We start from the raw sequence: 13,047 nt of genomic DNA on the forward strand, positions 1-13,047 counted from the left end.
GTTCAAAGAATGAATAATAGGGTTCAGTCTCTAAGTTTGGGTAAAAAAAAAAAAAACCCAACACAAACAAAGACAAGAAAAGTAATTTGTGCTTTTTATTTTGTTTGACATAGACACTGTAACATCACAACACTGGGACAAGGTTAAACAGTTTGCTACTTAATATTTCCGATGTTTTCTGATTTGCTTCCTCTGGCTTCTCGATGCATGTGTGTCTGATAATGTTTCACAATGTCTGTGTGGTCCATCATGAAGTTCTTGATCTGAGGAGGAAACACACGCGCACACACACACACACACACACACACACACACCCATCAGTTCTTTCTTTTCTTACTCCGGCTGCCTTCGCTTCTTCCCTCAGGTCACTTACCGCCTCCAGTTGTTTCTCCGTGTCGTGGATGTGCAAACCGCCCACTCCAGTCACCCCGCCGGCCATTTCGAACAGGTTAAGGGTCGCATACGTAATCTGGCCCAGCTCCAGCGTCTTCTTTGCAGCCGTTTCCTGAATTTGGTTCCACTGCCTTTCCTGCAGAAACACAAGTGACATCTGAGCTTCTCTCGGAGCGTCTTTAGCTTCCAGGCTACGATGAGGCTGTGATTAGGCGCTCCCGTACCCATATCAGAGCTTCAGAGCGGGCCTTTTCCAGCTCGGTCTGGAGCTGCGACAGGTGGTTATTCTTTTGCAGCCACACCAGGTTGTGCTTGTCCTTCAGGATCTGGCAGGCTTTCTTCTGCTCCTCCATGCGCTCCTGCACCTGAGTCTCCCTCTGGTACAGCTGATCCCTGATGGAGAGGAGGTTCTCAAAGTAACCTGCGAGCTCGTCCACGTTGGTAAACTGCGAGACACAGAGTTAGGGTCGCCTGGTGACAAACGGGAGCAAAAGTAAATGCGAAGTTCAAAACAAATTTAAGGGTGCGTTCGCACCGGCTCTGTTTAGTCCGTTTTAATTGAAATCCAGTTCGTTTGCCCAGAAAGTCCGGTTTGTTTCGGAAGGTGTGAGTGTGCAATCGACCCAAAAAGCAAAACTCCGGCCCGCCTGAAAGCCTTGGTCTCAGTTCGGTTAAAGTGAACTCTGGCGCGGTTTGAATGTATGTCGGACCGGAGAGCGCTCCTAAAGCAGGAAGTGGACTATAGTGGAGGGCGTTATGGGTGTAGGAAAAGGACAGGTGGGATAGATCCACTATCATGTTGTTGTTGTTGTTGTTGTTGTTTTTTTTTCTCAGATGTCCAAATGGAAAAGTTAAAATAAAAATAAAGTAAAAAACGAGTCCTGGTTTTAAATTTTTCAAATTTCCACAGTTCAAGTTTTAATCAGAGTTGGGCAGAGAACCCAAAAGTTTTACTCAAGTAAAAGTAAAAAGCTATTTGAAATCAAAGCTACTCAAATACTAAAAATGATGGGATAAGACAGACAAACATAAACTCATGTACGCACTGTGATATTTCAAAGACTAACATTAAAAGATGCAAAAAATTACAGCGGACTCTCCACACTCGTTACCTGCAGATGCACCTATTCACACATTTGTCTGTTGAACGTAACTCTAAATTATTTGCAAAAAACCCACTTTTTCACAGATTTTTGTGTACATCTTTAAAATGTGAAAGTGCTGCTTGACACGCTATTAGCTGGCATTTGCAAAGCAGCCAATCCAAGAGAGCCATTCATATTACTTGCTGATTGGCTGTACCTCCAGATATCGAAGAGCCCCTGCAGTGATGTCAGGATGGTTTCCACCAAATGTATTAATCAAAAATTCAGGCAAAGGAAATACTTTTTCAACTATTAGTTTTTCTAAGATAGAGCTTATTAATCTAATCCTTACACTGTGTAACGTACAGTATGCTTGTTAGAGGATGGTAGAGATGACATGTGGTGTTAACTGAACCGTCACTTGATCTTCAAATGTCTCAGCAGGTTTAACATGTAGAAAACAGCATCAGAACCGCAAAAACCCGATGTCTGACTTCAGCATAAATAGCTTGCGTGTGTTTCTGTCTTCTGCATTTTTGGTTAAAATGTGTTTGTTATCTTTTTCTGATCAGTCCTAGCTTTTAGGGCTAACATTTTTGAAAATATGGAAGATGTACTGAATATGTGGAGGATTCAACAGAGTTGCCAGATGAAGGGACAATCTTGGAGATGCTGGTGAAAACCTACGGGATGCTGTAATGTCTTTGTCAGGTGTCTTTTTTCTTTTTAACTTCATTTGGACTGTTTCAACTGAACTTGTGTCCTTTTTTTTCTCGTCATTTCTACCAATGAATTAAAAGAAAACTGCGCCACATGTCAGGTCACTTCCGTACTTTTGTTAGTTTGAGCACGCGCTCCAAGAACTCCCTGTAGGATGTGTATTTGAGGGTCTGAAGCTGCATCTCCTGCTTCTTCTTCTTCAGCTCCTCACACTCCTCCTTCAGCCGCTGTATTTCCGCCTCCTTCTCCAACGCCTCCTTCATCTCCTTCTCAGCCATCAACCTGTCGGATTCCGTTTCTTCGTCCTGGAGCAGAATGAGGGATTTACTCAGTGCCATAGACAGTCGCGTAAACAATTTGTGCGTTTTTGGACATTTATGGAGACATAAGATCAGCATGAAACATACTCAGAAATGTAAGTAGTGTAATCCAAAACCTAAAGCCGAAGATGTAGTTTGAAAAGTGATTTCTGGTGAGAAAAATTTAAGGACATCCCTACATTTATTCCCACTCATCATTTGAGGAAGGCTTGTTTCAAATTCAGACATTTAGTTTGGTGTGGTGCTGACTGTTGCACACCAAAGTGAGATGGAAAGAGCTGTCAGTGCCATTATAATGGGCTTAAAGAAGTCTCAAGGAACTTCAGGTAAGCCACTCCACTGTACAGAACATAGTCTACAAGTGGAGGAGATTCGATATAACTGCCAGCATGTCAAGGTCTGGTTCACCAAAGAGTAGGACGCAAGAAAGGAATAAAGCCTAATGGCGCAAATGTTTGTTGAGATCTTTCTTTTCAGAGAAAAAACAGGATTAAACTTTTATATGTGAGCACACGTTAATATAAAAATGAATATTTAGCAGTGTTCAATAATGACTTACAGAATGTCAAACTTGATAAACATGTTTTTGTGTGTGTGTGTGTGTGTGTGTGTGTGTGTGTGTGTGTGTGTGTGTGTGTGTGTGTGTGTGTGTGTGTGTGTGTGTGTGTGTGTGTGTGTGTGTGATTTTTGGAAGTACCCGAAAAAACATTTCCAGCTTGAAGCGTTGCTCACGTGCTTCCTTTGCGATTTCCTTCAGCTCCTCATTACGGCGATGTAGATAAGTCAAATACTGCCACAAAACAAACAAACAAAAGAACAACAAACAAAGATCAACAAAACAGATATTCAGTTATAGTCATATGAGTCACACAATATGAGTTTTGACATGGCATACAATGAAAACATTATGATTCTAGATATGAAGAAGTAAACAAACAGAGCTGGATGTTTAAAAAATTAGGATTACATAAATGGCAAATGTTATATCATGAAAAATAAACAGTTCTAACTTATGCCTTGGTGGCTAAGATATCTAAGCCTAAGGCTAAGTTTAAACCAAATGTTTTATCTGACCTGAGACAGCATTAAAATCCATCCCACTGGAACGTTTCACAAAGCACCAACTATGTTTTGCATAATCTCTGCTACAGCATAATTCTGCCCAGATTTGAGCTTCCTGTTGTGTTTTTAACATAAATCTCTCCTTGTGATCTATTTCAGCAATCAATTGAGCTGTGCAGGTGTTTTAAACTGAACCAACAATAAAGGCGGTATAAGAGAGAGAGAGAGAGAGTGCTTTTATTTATTTCTAAACATCTGGTCAAAGGTTTGAACAAATCTAGTCGAATCTGTCTCTGCTGCTTCATGGTCTTGTTAAGGCTGTGATCGAGGTCAGCGGTCTGCAACCTGTAGCTCCAAAGTCACTTGTGGGTCGTAATAACTCAAACATAATTACAAACACTATCTCTGTGTTTTTGGGAAACCCTCTGCATCACATTCACTTTTTATTAGGTACGGAACGGAACGGTTCCGAGCGTGTTCGCATTACAACTTGCGACCGGTTCCACCCGGCCCCATGGAACCACAAGAGCTGTGGTTCCAATCGTGCCGGCCAAGCGGTTCTGCTTAGAACCAGCAGCTGATTGGCCGCTGGTTGTTATGGAGTCAGACGTTGATTTTCCGTTGACAGCTGGCTCTCACTACTATATTTTGTAAAGAGTGCTCTTTGCAATATTTTTATTAAATTGGCAGCTAGCAACCAACCAACTCAAACCACATTGTTTAGTTTTAAAAATAATGACGTCTGGCACCTCTTCAATGGGGCCCTCAGTGTAATGCGAACACAACAGGGCTGGAACCGTTCCGTTCCGTTCCGTACCGTACCGTTCCGTGCAGTGCGAAAGCGCCTTAAGCCAACAACAAAACTGTAAAAAAAAAAAAAAAAGCTAGTGTTTTGAGTTTTCGCAAACTAAATTATGAAAATCACAAACCGTGTTTTAGAAAATTTGAAGTGACGTGGAGTAGAATAACGAATACTGTCTGATGTAGTGAACAAGCAAACAAAAACAATTACCCTTCACCAAACTGAACAATACAGAGTTTTATGGAATCTGTAATGATTTCAGAAGTAATCCAGGCTTAGTTTGACCATTCCAAGTGCTGCAGATTTCCGTGAATGTGAGTTAAAAGCAGCAGAATTAAAACCAGCGTCGTTCGGACAGTGTCTCCTTCAGCTGGGTCAGAACCGCTGGACAGACCGTCCCAAACCTGTTTCCGCTCATGGGCCTTCTGCTTGAGCTGCTCCCGATCTCTTTCCATCTGCCTCAGCTCCATCTGCGCTGCTATAAAATCCCGTCCTGTCATCGCGACTTTGACAGTCGGCTTAATCTTCCTGCAAACACAAACATAGAACAAAGGTGTTGTCCACGACGGACCGGACCGGGTTCGGGGGAGGCGGGGGGGAGAACTTACGGACAAACCTTCCGGTCGCTGGTCATTTTGGAAAACATTTTTGCTGTGTTTGCGTCGGCCTCCAGATTTTTTTTTTTTTGTTTTTTTTTGCTGAATGTAATTCGCTTCTATAGTAAACTCTCGTCGTTTCTATGGTAACGGGTCGCTTTCTTTTACGGGCGCAAACTGACATTTGTTTTGAAGGGAAACAGTGTTATGTATGGAAGCCTGAGAGTGCCATTTGTAGGTGTCTCAGCTTTCGGGATTAAATGTAATGTGACAAAGAATTAAGGCTACTGGAGAGTGAAAGAAAAGAAAACTGTGGCCACGGAGGAGTATAATCCTACATTTCTGAATTAATTTTGCATAATTGCTAAATAAATAAATAAAGATATTCTAATGTTTTGAGTTTTCGCAAACTAAATTATGAAAATCACAAACCGTGTTTTAGAAAATTTGAAGTGACGTGGAGTAGAATAACCAATTCTGTCTGATGTAGTGAACAAGCAAACAAACAAAAACAATAACCCTTCACCAAACTGAACAATACAGAGTTTTATGGAATCTGTAATGATTTCAGAAGTAATCCAGGCTTAGTTTGACCATTCCAAGTGCTGCAGATTTCCGTGAATGTGAGTTAAAAGCAGCAAAGTTAAAACCAACGCCGTCAGGACAGTGTCTCCTTCAGCTGGGTCAGAACCGCTGTACAGACCGTCCCAAACCTGTTTTTGCTCATGGGTCTTCTGCAGAGGAGGAGCCAGATTCCATGATTACTGGAAGCTTTCCAGTAATCATGGAAACCGAAGGCCCCCCTGTCATCTGATTGGCCCCCCTAGTGACCTCCCCTAATAAGTGACATGTAACTGCACCAGGTCATTCCTGTACATTATTTGGAATCATTCTAAGCCAACCTAATATCTAAAGAAGAAAAACAATAACAAATATATGAAAAGAAAATGTATAAAACTTTACATAAGTCTATATATGTGATTACATAAATAAATAAATTTATATCAGGCGCGATACCAGCCTCCTTTATACTTGTACTCATAAAAACGAGCTAACATTGATCTCCTGGATGTTTCAAATGTGCTGTGCTGTGGTGCAACTCAAAGGCTAAAGCACTTCATACCTGGTGGTTGTAAAACACCAAGAAGTTATTTACTGATCCTCCACAAAAACCGAAGAGGGGCCGATAATGTTCGTAGTTTGGAGCAGAGGTGGCGCTAGAGTTTTTTCGTTGTCCGTCAAAGAAAAAAATCATTTTATTTCAAATTTATAGTGATCAAACAAAACATTTAGTATTTCTCTGCGAGACCGTTTTTGAAATCAGGTAACATTTCACGAAATGACGTGATTAGAAGATGGCAGAACTCTGATCGTTTCCTGATCCCGCACTCACTTCTCTCGACCTGCGGGAGAAAAACCCAGCAGAAACGGATCAGCTGCGCTAGACGCTCCAAAGCCTCTGGTCCATTAAAACGTCCAGATCAGAGATGATTCTCAGATAGATATTGTTCTTAGTATGATTAATAACGAGCTCCGCGATGTTCTCTGTGCGTAAAGTTGAAACTGCCTGCGCACCAAGTGTCAGCTGCGCTTGATCACAGTCTGGACAGAAATCAGCGGACTGCTCTCTGTTCTTATCAAGACGAGGGTGAGGAGGGAATCTGACATATTAACTCAGTTAAGTTTTTACTGGTTTTGTTTTTAAAACACCATTAACGTAAGCAGTGTAACTATATATTGTATATTTCCCATCACATATAAAACAGATAAATGCACAAACCACTGGCTGTGGCTCCAATAACTTATAACAAATGAAATTAAGCGACTCCACTTAAATTACCATTAATTCACCCGCTGCGGTCTGAACTCACAGCTTCACAAATTCTTCCTGGTCACATCTGCAGAGAAATCTGCGCTGGTTCATCGACAGTTGGATCTGTATTGAACCAAACTGAACAATTGAACTCTGCGAGATTTTTTTTTTTCTTTTCTTAACCTTGTGCGTGGTTCGGGCGTGCGTTTTTGCCAGGATTTTTTATTTTTATTTTTTGCATGGTTTCGCTTCTCCAAAATGGACAGATGTTACTTCTGCCGCGCTCCTTCTGAGCATCGCTCTCCTTCTGGGTGCGGGAGGAAAACATCTTCAACTCCATTTGTTAAAACTGCAGGCCGAGTTAAGTTTAATTCTTCGCAGCGGCGGAGCCGCGTCCGCATTGGTTGTGCAACAGACTGCGCATGGATCTAATTAACTTCTGCACCTTTATTTATTTCCTCAAAATAAATTGCTGGCTCCTCTGTTTAGACTATAAATGGATTAAAACAATGTTGCATTGTCTTTAGTTTTCTCTGTTCTGTAATGGAGACTGGAGTTAAAGGTGCCATTTCAACTAAAGGTTTCCAATGAGCTTCCTAACCAAGGTGTCCTGTCCATTACTCTTCAATACGCTGTCAGCTCCCGGTCAGAAAGACGCATTTAGTTCAGTGTCCATGAGATGATATTCAGAAAGGATTTTTTTATTGATTGATTTTAGTTGCCTCTGCGATGAACTCTTTGTGAAAAGTCTGTCATATCTCCATGTGAATCAGTCAAAGGTGTTAATTATAACCTGTCAAATGACAGAGGGACTTAAAAAAATAACCAAATATGCAGTTTGGTTATTTGTAAAAAAATATCTATCTATCTATCTATCTATCTATCTATCTATCTATCTATCTATCTATCTATCTATCTATCTATCTATCTATCTATCTATCTATCTATCTATCTATCTATATTCAGAAAGACTGAATATATATATATATCTATCGACTAGATAGATATATAGATGTGCGCACACACATTTTAAATTTTGCTCCCCCAGAGGTAGTCCTGGCCCTCCTTGCCCCCCCCTCAACTTTAAAAGTCTAGCTCCGCCACTGGCTGCAGCAACCAAATGTTGGAAGGTTCTGTCCATCTGTCTTGTTAGTGCAACTCAAAAAAAAAAATAAAAAAAATCCCCAATAACAAGTGGGAAACCTCTGTCCTGTTTGTCTGTAATTTGTTTTCTCATGTTGACTCATTAGGCATTAATGGTTCAGTTGAGTAATTACGTGCCTTTCTGCTGCTCCCTCCCACCTCTTTGATTCTCCGCTGATGCAACTTGGGCCATTTGCTGCGCCTTCCTGACTGCAAGCCAAGCTTCCCAGCCGTGTAAATGATGAGAAACAGGCAAATCCTTTCCAGATGCCCCAGCCAATAGACCCTCATTTATCGACTGAGGAGTCATAAAGCGAAAAAAAAAAAAAAAACTAAATGAAAGAAAATGGTGATTTCCTCTCCTGCTTAAGCAACGCGACTGTTCCCTGGTGTTCCCTGCTTACGGTGGAAACAGGCCATGCATGAGGCCTGGCCCCATGGCAGCCGGGTTGTCACGGTGTGTGAGGTTATTCACACATTTAAGGCGCTTTCGCACTGCACGGAACAGTACGGAACGGAACGGTTCCAGCCCTGTTGTGTTCGCATTACACTGAGGGCGCCATCGAAGCGGTGCCGGACGTCATTATTTTTAAAAATAAACAATGTGGTTTGAGTTGGTTGGTTGCTAACTGCCAATTTCATAAAAATATTGCAAAGAGCACTCTTTACAAAATATAGTAGTGAGAGCCAGCTGTCAATGGAAAATCAACGTCTGACTCCATAACAACCAGCGGCCAATCAGCTGCTGGTTCTAAGCAGAACCGCTTGTGGTTCCATGGGGCCGGGTGGAACCGGTCGCAAGTTGTAATGCGAACACGCTCGGAACCGTTAAGGGAATGTTAAGGATTTGATTGTCTGTAAAATCTTTTTCTTTTTCACTATAAATTTTATAGATTTTTTTTTACATTTTTACTCCTTAAATAATGGGGGAAAAAAAAAAAAACTCTGTTTGTGTTCTGTGAAGTGAATGATTCCAGAATAAGTTAATGTAATTTACAATTCTGCAAACTCCACACATTTAGGAAAAAAATAAAACAACTGTCTAACTTTTCTTGAAACATTTCTTCTTGCCTCCCTCACATGCGTTGGTGCATGAAGACTTTTTCCCGCCACAAGCCACCGGTTCCCTCTCACGTCAGCGGCAGGCTCATGTGACACCACAGCCGTAAATTACAGAGAATACGTCTGGTTATTCGTCTGGTTATTATTGTATGACTCTGTGGTGCAGATCCTAAAGCCAATGGAAACGACATTTTAGCTGTAGATAAAAGTAGATATTTGGTTTTGTTAGCACTGAAGGGTAAACTCAAATCTAGTAGCACGTCCAGAAAATCTTCAAAAAGTTTTATGGTGGCACAGCTGAAAATTTAATTTTTTTAATCTTATTTAATTATGTTGTTGTCATTGGAGACGATAGAAACTCTCCTGCTTTGCCTGCATCAAGACACTGAGACTTGTTCATTCTTAAATTACGCTTGACAATTCACTATGGCGTATGCCAAACGTTTGCTCATAGCGACGAGCAAAAGTCAGCACATTTTCTGCAAAGCAAAGCAAGTTGTGTTTGCTTCCATGCCACCAGTGTAAGTAAAAGTGTTGAGTTTGAGAACCACTGAACATCTCCCACAGTTGTTGGCAGACCTGACCAGAAACTCTTGTGCTTTGCCTGCATCAAGACACTGAGACTTGTTCATTCTTAAATTAATGCAAGTGTGTCAGAAGTGGGATTTGAACCCACGCCTCCAGGGGAGACTGCGGCCTAAACGCAGCGCCTTAGACCACTCGGCCATCCTGACTTCTGACTTCCTTCACCAGAGGGTGAGATGCCTTTGTGTGCGCTATGCTTGAAGGGCAAAGAACGCTTGACAATTCACTAAGGACTATGCCAAACATTTGCTCATAGCGACTAGCAAAAGTTAGCATATTTTCTGCAAAGCAAGTTTTGTTTGCTTCCATGCCACCAGTGTAAGTAAATGTGTTGAGTTTTTGAGAACCACTGAACATCTCCCACAGTTGTTGGCAGACCTGACCAGAAACTCTTGTGCTTTGCCTGTATCAAGACACTGAGACTTGTTCATTCTTAAATTAATGCAAGTGTGTCAGAAGTGGGATTTGAACCCACGCCTCAAGGGGAGACTGCAGACTAAACGCAGCGCCTTAGACCACTCGGCCATCCTGACTTCCTTCACCAGAGGGTGAGATGCCTTTGTGTGCGCTATGCTTGAAGGGCAAAGAATGCTTGACAATTCACTAAGGACTATGCCAAACATTTGCTCATAGCGACGAGCAAAAGTTAGCACATTTTCTGCAAAGCAAAGCAAGTTGTGTTTGCTTCCATGCCACCAGTGTAAGTAAATGTGTTGAGTTTTTGAGAACCACTGAACATCTCCCACAGTTGTTGGCAGAAATGACCAGAAACTCTTGTGCTTTGCCTGTATCAAGACACTGAGACTTGTTCATTCTTAAATTAATGCAAGTGTGTCAGAAGTGGGATTTGAACCCACGCCTCAAGGGGAGACTGCAGACTAAACGCAGCGCCATAGACCACTCGGCCATCCTGACTTCCTTCACCAGAGGGTGAGATGCCTTTGTGTGCGCTATGCTTGAAGGGCAAAGAATGCTTGACAATTCACTAAGGACTATGCCAAACGTTTGCTCATAGCGACGAGCAAAAGTCAGCACATTTTCTGCGAGCAAAGCAAGTTGTGTTTGCTTCCATGCCACCAGTGTAAGTAAATGTGTTGAGTTTTTGAGAACCACTGAACATCTCCCATGGTTGTTGGCAGAAATGACCAGAAACTCTTGTGCTTTGCCTGTATCAAGACACTGAGACTTGTTCATTCTTAAATTAATGCAAGTGTGTCAGAAGTGGGATTTGAACCCACGCCTCCAGGGGAGACTGTGGCCTAAACGCAGCGCCTTAGACCACTTGGCCATCCTGACTTCCTTCACCAGAGGGTGAGATGCCTTTGTGTGCGCTATGCTTGAAGGGCAAAGAATGCTTGACAATTCACTAAGGACTATGCCAAACATTTGCTCATAGCGACGAGCAAAAGTTAGCACATTTTCTGCAAAGCAAGTTGTGTTTGCTTCCATGCCACCAGTGTAAGTAAATGTGTTGAGTTTTGAGAACCACTGAACATCTCCCACAGTTGTTGGCAGAAATGACCAGAAACTCTTGTGCTTTGCCTGTATCAAGACACTGAGACTTGTTCATTCTTAAATTAATGCAAGTGTGTCAGAAGTGGGATTTGAACCCACGCCTCCAGGGGAGACTGCAGCCTAAACGCAGCGCCTTAGACCACTCGGCCATCCTGACTTCCTTCACCAGAGGGTGAGATGCCTTTGTGTGCGCTATGCTTGAAGGGCAAAGAACGCTTGACAATTCACTAAGGACTATGCCAAACGTTTGCTCATAGCGACGAGCAAAAGTCAGCACATTTTCTGCGAGCAAAGCAAGTTGTGTTTGCTTCCATGCCACCAGTGTAAGTAAATGTGTTGAGTTTTTGAGAACCACTGAACATCTCCCATGGTTGTTGGCAGAAATGACCAGAAACTCTTGTGCTTTGCCTGTATCAAGACACTGAGACTTGTTCATTCTTAAATTAATGCAAGTGTGTCAGAAGTGGGATTTGAACCCACGCCTCAAGGGGAGACTGCAGACTAAACGCAGCGCCTTAGACCACTCGGCCATCCTGACTTCCTTCACCAGAGGGTGAGATGCCTTTGTGTGCGCTATGCTTGAAGGGCAAAGAACGCTTGACAATTCACTAAGGACTATGCCAAACGTTTGCTCATAGCGACGAGCAAAAGTCAGCACATTTTCTGCGAGCAAAGCAAGTTGTGTTTGCTTCCATGCCACCAGTGTAAGTAAATGTGTTGAGTTTTTGAGAACCACTGAACATCTCCCACGGTTGTTGGCAGAAATGACCAGAAACTCTTGTGCTTTGCCTGTATCAAGACACTGAGACTTGTTCATTCTTAAATTAATGCAAGTGTGTCAGAAGTGGGATTTGAACCCACGCCTCAAGGGGAGACTGCAGACTAAACGCAGCGCCTTAGACCACTCGGCCATCCTGACTTCCTTCACCAGAGGGTGAGATGCCTTTGTGTGCGCTATGCTTGAAGGGCAAAGAACGCTTGACAATTCACTAAGGACTATGCCAAACGTTTGCTCATAGCGACGAGCAAAAGTCAGCACATTTTCTGCGAGCAAAGCAAGTTGTGTTTGCTTCCATGCCACCAGTGTAAGTAAATGTGTTGAGTTTTTGAGAACCACTGAACATCTCCCACGGTTGTTGGCAGAAATGACCAGAAACTCTTGTGCTTTGCCTGTATCAAGACACTGAGACTTGTTCATTCTTAAATTAATGCAAGTGTGTCAGAAGTGGGATTTGAACCCACGCCTCCAGGGGAGACTGCGGCCTAAACGCAGCGCCTTAGACCACTCGGCCATCCTGACTTCCTTCACCAGAGGGTGAGATGCCTTTGTGTGCGGTATGCTTGAAGGGCAAAGAACGCTTGACAATTCACTAAGGACTATGCCAAACGTTTGCTCATAGCGACGAGCAAAAGTTCTTTTAATTCCTGCATAGCACTTTGTATTGCCTTGTTGCTGAAAATGTGCTATATAAATAAAATTACCTTTACCTTTTACCTTTTCCAATCTTGGGAAATGACCCAGGCTGGATTTGCAGATCTCCGTAAACTATAATAGCTGAGGTCGTGTTTGACGGATTTATCATTCTTTCGTGGGAGCAGAAAAAGCTCCAGTGTCTCTGCTGCCTGACTGCCGACTGACAACAGACTACATCAAAAACAGATTTTCTTACATGCAAAAATTTCAGGATTTTCTGATCCTGAAAAGCGGGCAAGTATATGGATCGGGTTTTCGGTCTGGAAGGTTGTTGGCAAACCTTCCAGAATACATTAAAGGTAATTATTTACGACAAAGGAACAGTGTTTTATTTTCAGCTGGAGACTACAATGACATTGTTTCTTATGTCCTCCAGAATGAGACCGTTGTTTATTTCCAGTCTAAGTAAAGAAACTAAATATGTGGTTAGAGGTTTTAGCAATGCTGTGAACTATTTACAATGTCTAAGTCGGCATA

At 42.3% G+C, this 13,047-nt stretch overlaps 1 protein-coding gene and 8 non-coding genes across 10 annotated transcripts; all 9 read right to left on the bottom strand.

Moving 5' to 3' along the window:
* Positions 1–82: 82 nt before the first annotated feature.
* LOC106905740 (coiled-coil domain-containing protein 42 homolog) lies at positions 83–5,294 on the bottom strand. 2 transcript variants are annotated; one of them, XM_088006345.1, is made up of 7 exons: positions 4,991–5,294; positions 4,787–4,910; positions 3,216–3,308; positions 2,312–2,503; positions 618–839; positions 374–529; positions 83–263 (listed from the first exon to the last, which is right to left on the bottom strand). In XM_088006345.1, the coding sequence occupies exons 1-7, from the start codon at positions 5,026–5,028 to the stop codon at positions 156–158; spliced, it is 933 nt and encodes a 310-aa protein (XP_087862471.1). In that variant the 5' UTR covers positions 5,029–5,294; the 3' UTR covers positions 83–155. The 2 variants fall into 2 exon arrangements, with proteins under 2 accessions (XP_087862471.1, XP_087862472.1); XM_088006346.1 differs by having other exon boundaries at positions 4,999–5,292.
* Positions 5,295–9,647: 4,353 nt separating this feature from the next.
* trnal-uag (transfer RNA leucine (anticodon UAG)) lies at positions 9,648–9,730 on the bottom strand. The gene has a single exon. It is a non-coding gene; the product is annotated as a tRNA-Leu (tRNA).
* A 301-nt stretch (positions 9,731–10,031) lies between these two features.
* trnal-uag (transfer RNA leucine (anticodon UAG)) lies at positions 10,032–10,114 on the bottom strand. Its single transcript has one exon. It is a non-coding gene; the product is annotated as a tRNA-Leu (tRNA).
* A 299-nt stretch (positions 10,115–10,413) lies between these two features.
* Positions 10,414–10,496, bottom strand: trnal-uag (transfer RNA leucine (anticodon UAG)). The gene has a single exon. It is a non-coding gene; the product is annotated as a tRNA-Leu (tRNA).
* A 298-nt stretch (positions 10,497–10,794) lies between these two features.
* Positions 10,795–10,877, bottom strand: trnal-uag (transfer RNA leucine (anticodon UAG)). The gene has a single exon. It is a non-coding gene; the product is annotated as a tRNA-Leu (tRNA).
* Positions 10,878–11,170: 293 nt separating this feature from the next.
* trnal-uag (transfer RNA leucine (anticodon UAG)) lies at positions 11,171–11,253 on the bottom strand. Its single transcript has one exon. It is a non-coding gene; the product is annotated as a tRNA-Leu (tRNA).
* Positions 11,254–11,551: 298 nt separating this feature from the next.
* Positions 11,552–11,634, bottom strand: trnal-uag (transfer RNA leucine (anticodon UAG)). Its single transcript has one exon. It is a non-coding gene; the product is annotated as a tRNA-Leu (tRNA).
* A 298-nt stretch (positions 11,635–11,932) lies between these two features.
* On the bottom strand, positions 11,933–12,015 carry trnal-uag (transfer RNA leucine (anticodon UAG)). Its single transcript has one exon. It is a non-coding gene; the product is annotated as a tRNA-Leu (tRNA).
* Positions 12,016–12,313: 298 nt separating this feature from the next.
* On the bottom strand, positions 12,314–12,396 carry trnal-uag (transfer RNA leucine (anticodon UAG)). The gene has a single exon. It is a non-coding gene; the product is annotated as a tRNA-Leu (tRNA).
* Positions 12,397–13,047: the final 651 nt, after the last annotated feature.

Source organism: Poecilia mexicana, unplaced genomic scaffold, assembly GCF_051168715.1.
Source record: "Poecilia mexicana isolate PSO_F unplaced genomic scaffold, ASM5116871v1 scaffold_6, whole genome shotgun sequence".
Classification (NCBI taxonomy): Eukaryota; Metazoa; Chordata; class Actinopteri; order Cyprinodontiformes; family Poeciliidae; genus Poecilia; species Poecilia mexicana.

What these genes read in the sequence shown, in the direction of transcription:
- LOC106905740 (XM_088006345.1), bottom strand. Translation starts at nt 5,028, where the DNA reads ATGTTTTCCAAAATGACCAGCGACCGGAAGGTTTGTCC. An exon ending in AGCGACCGGAAGGTTTGTCC is followed by an intron (nt 4,911 to 4,990) that starts GTAAGTTCTCCC and finishes TTGTGTTTGCAG; the next exon opens with GAAGATTAAGCCGACTGTCA. An exon ending in AGCTGGAAATGTTTTTTCGG is followed by an intron (nt 2,504 to 3,215) that starts GTACTTCCAAAA and finishes ATTCTGCTCCAG; the next exon opens with GACGAAGAAACGGAATCCGA.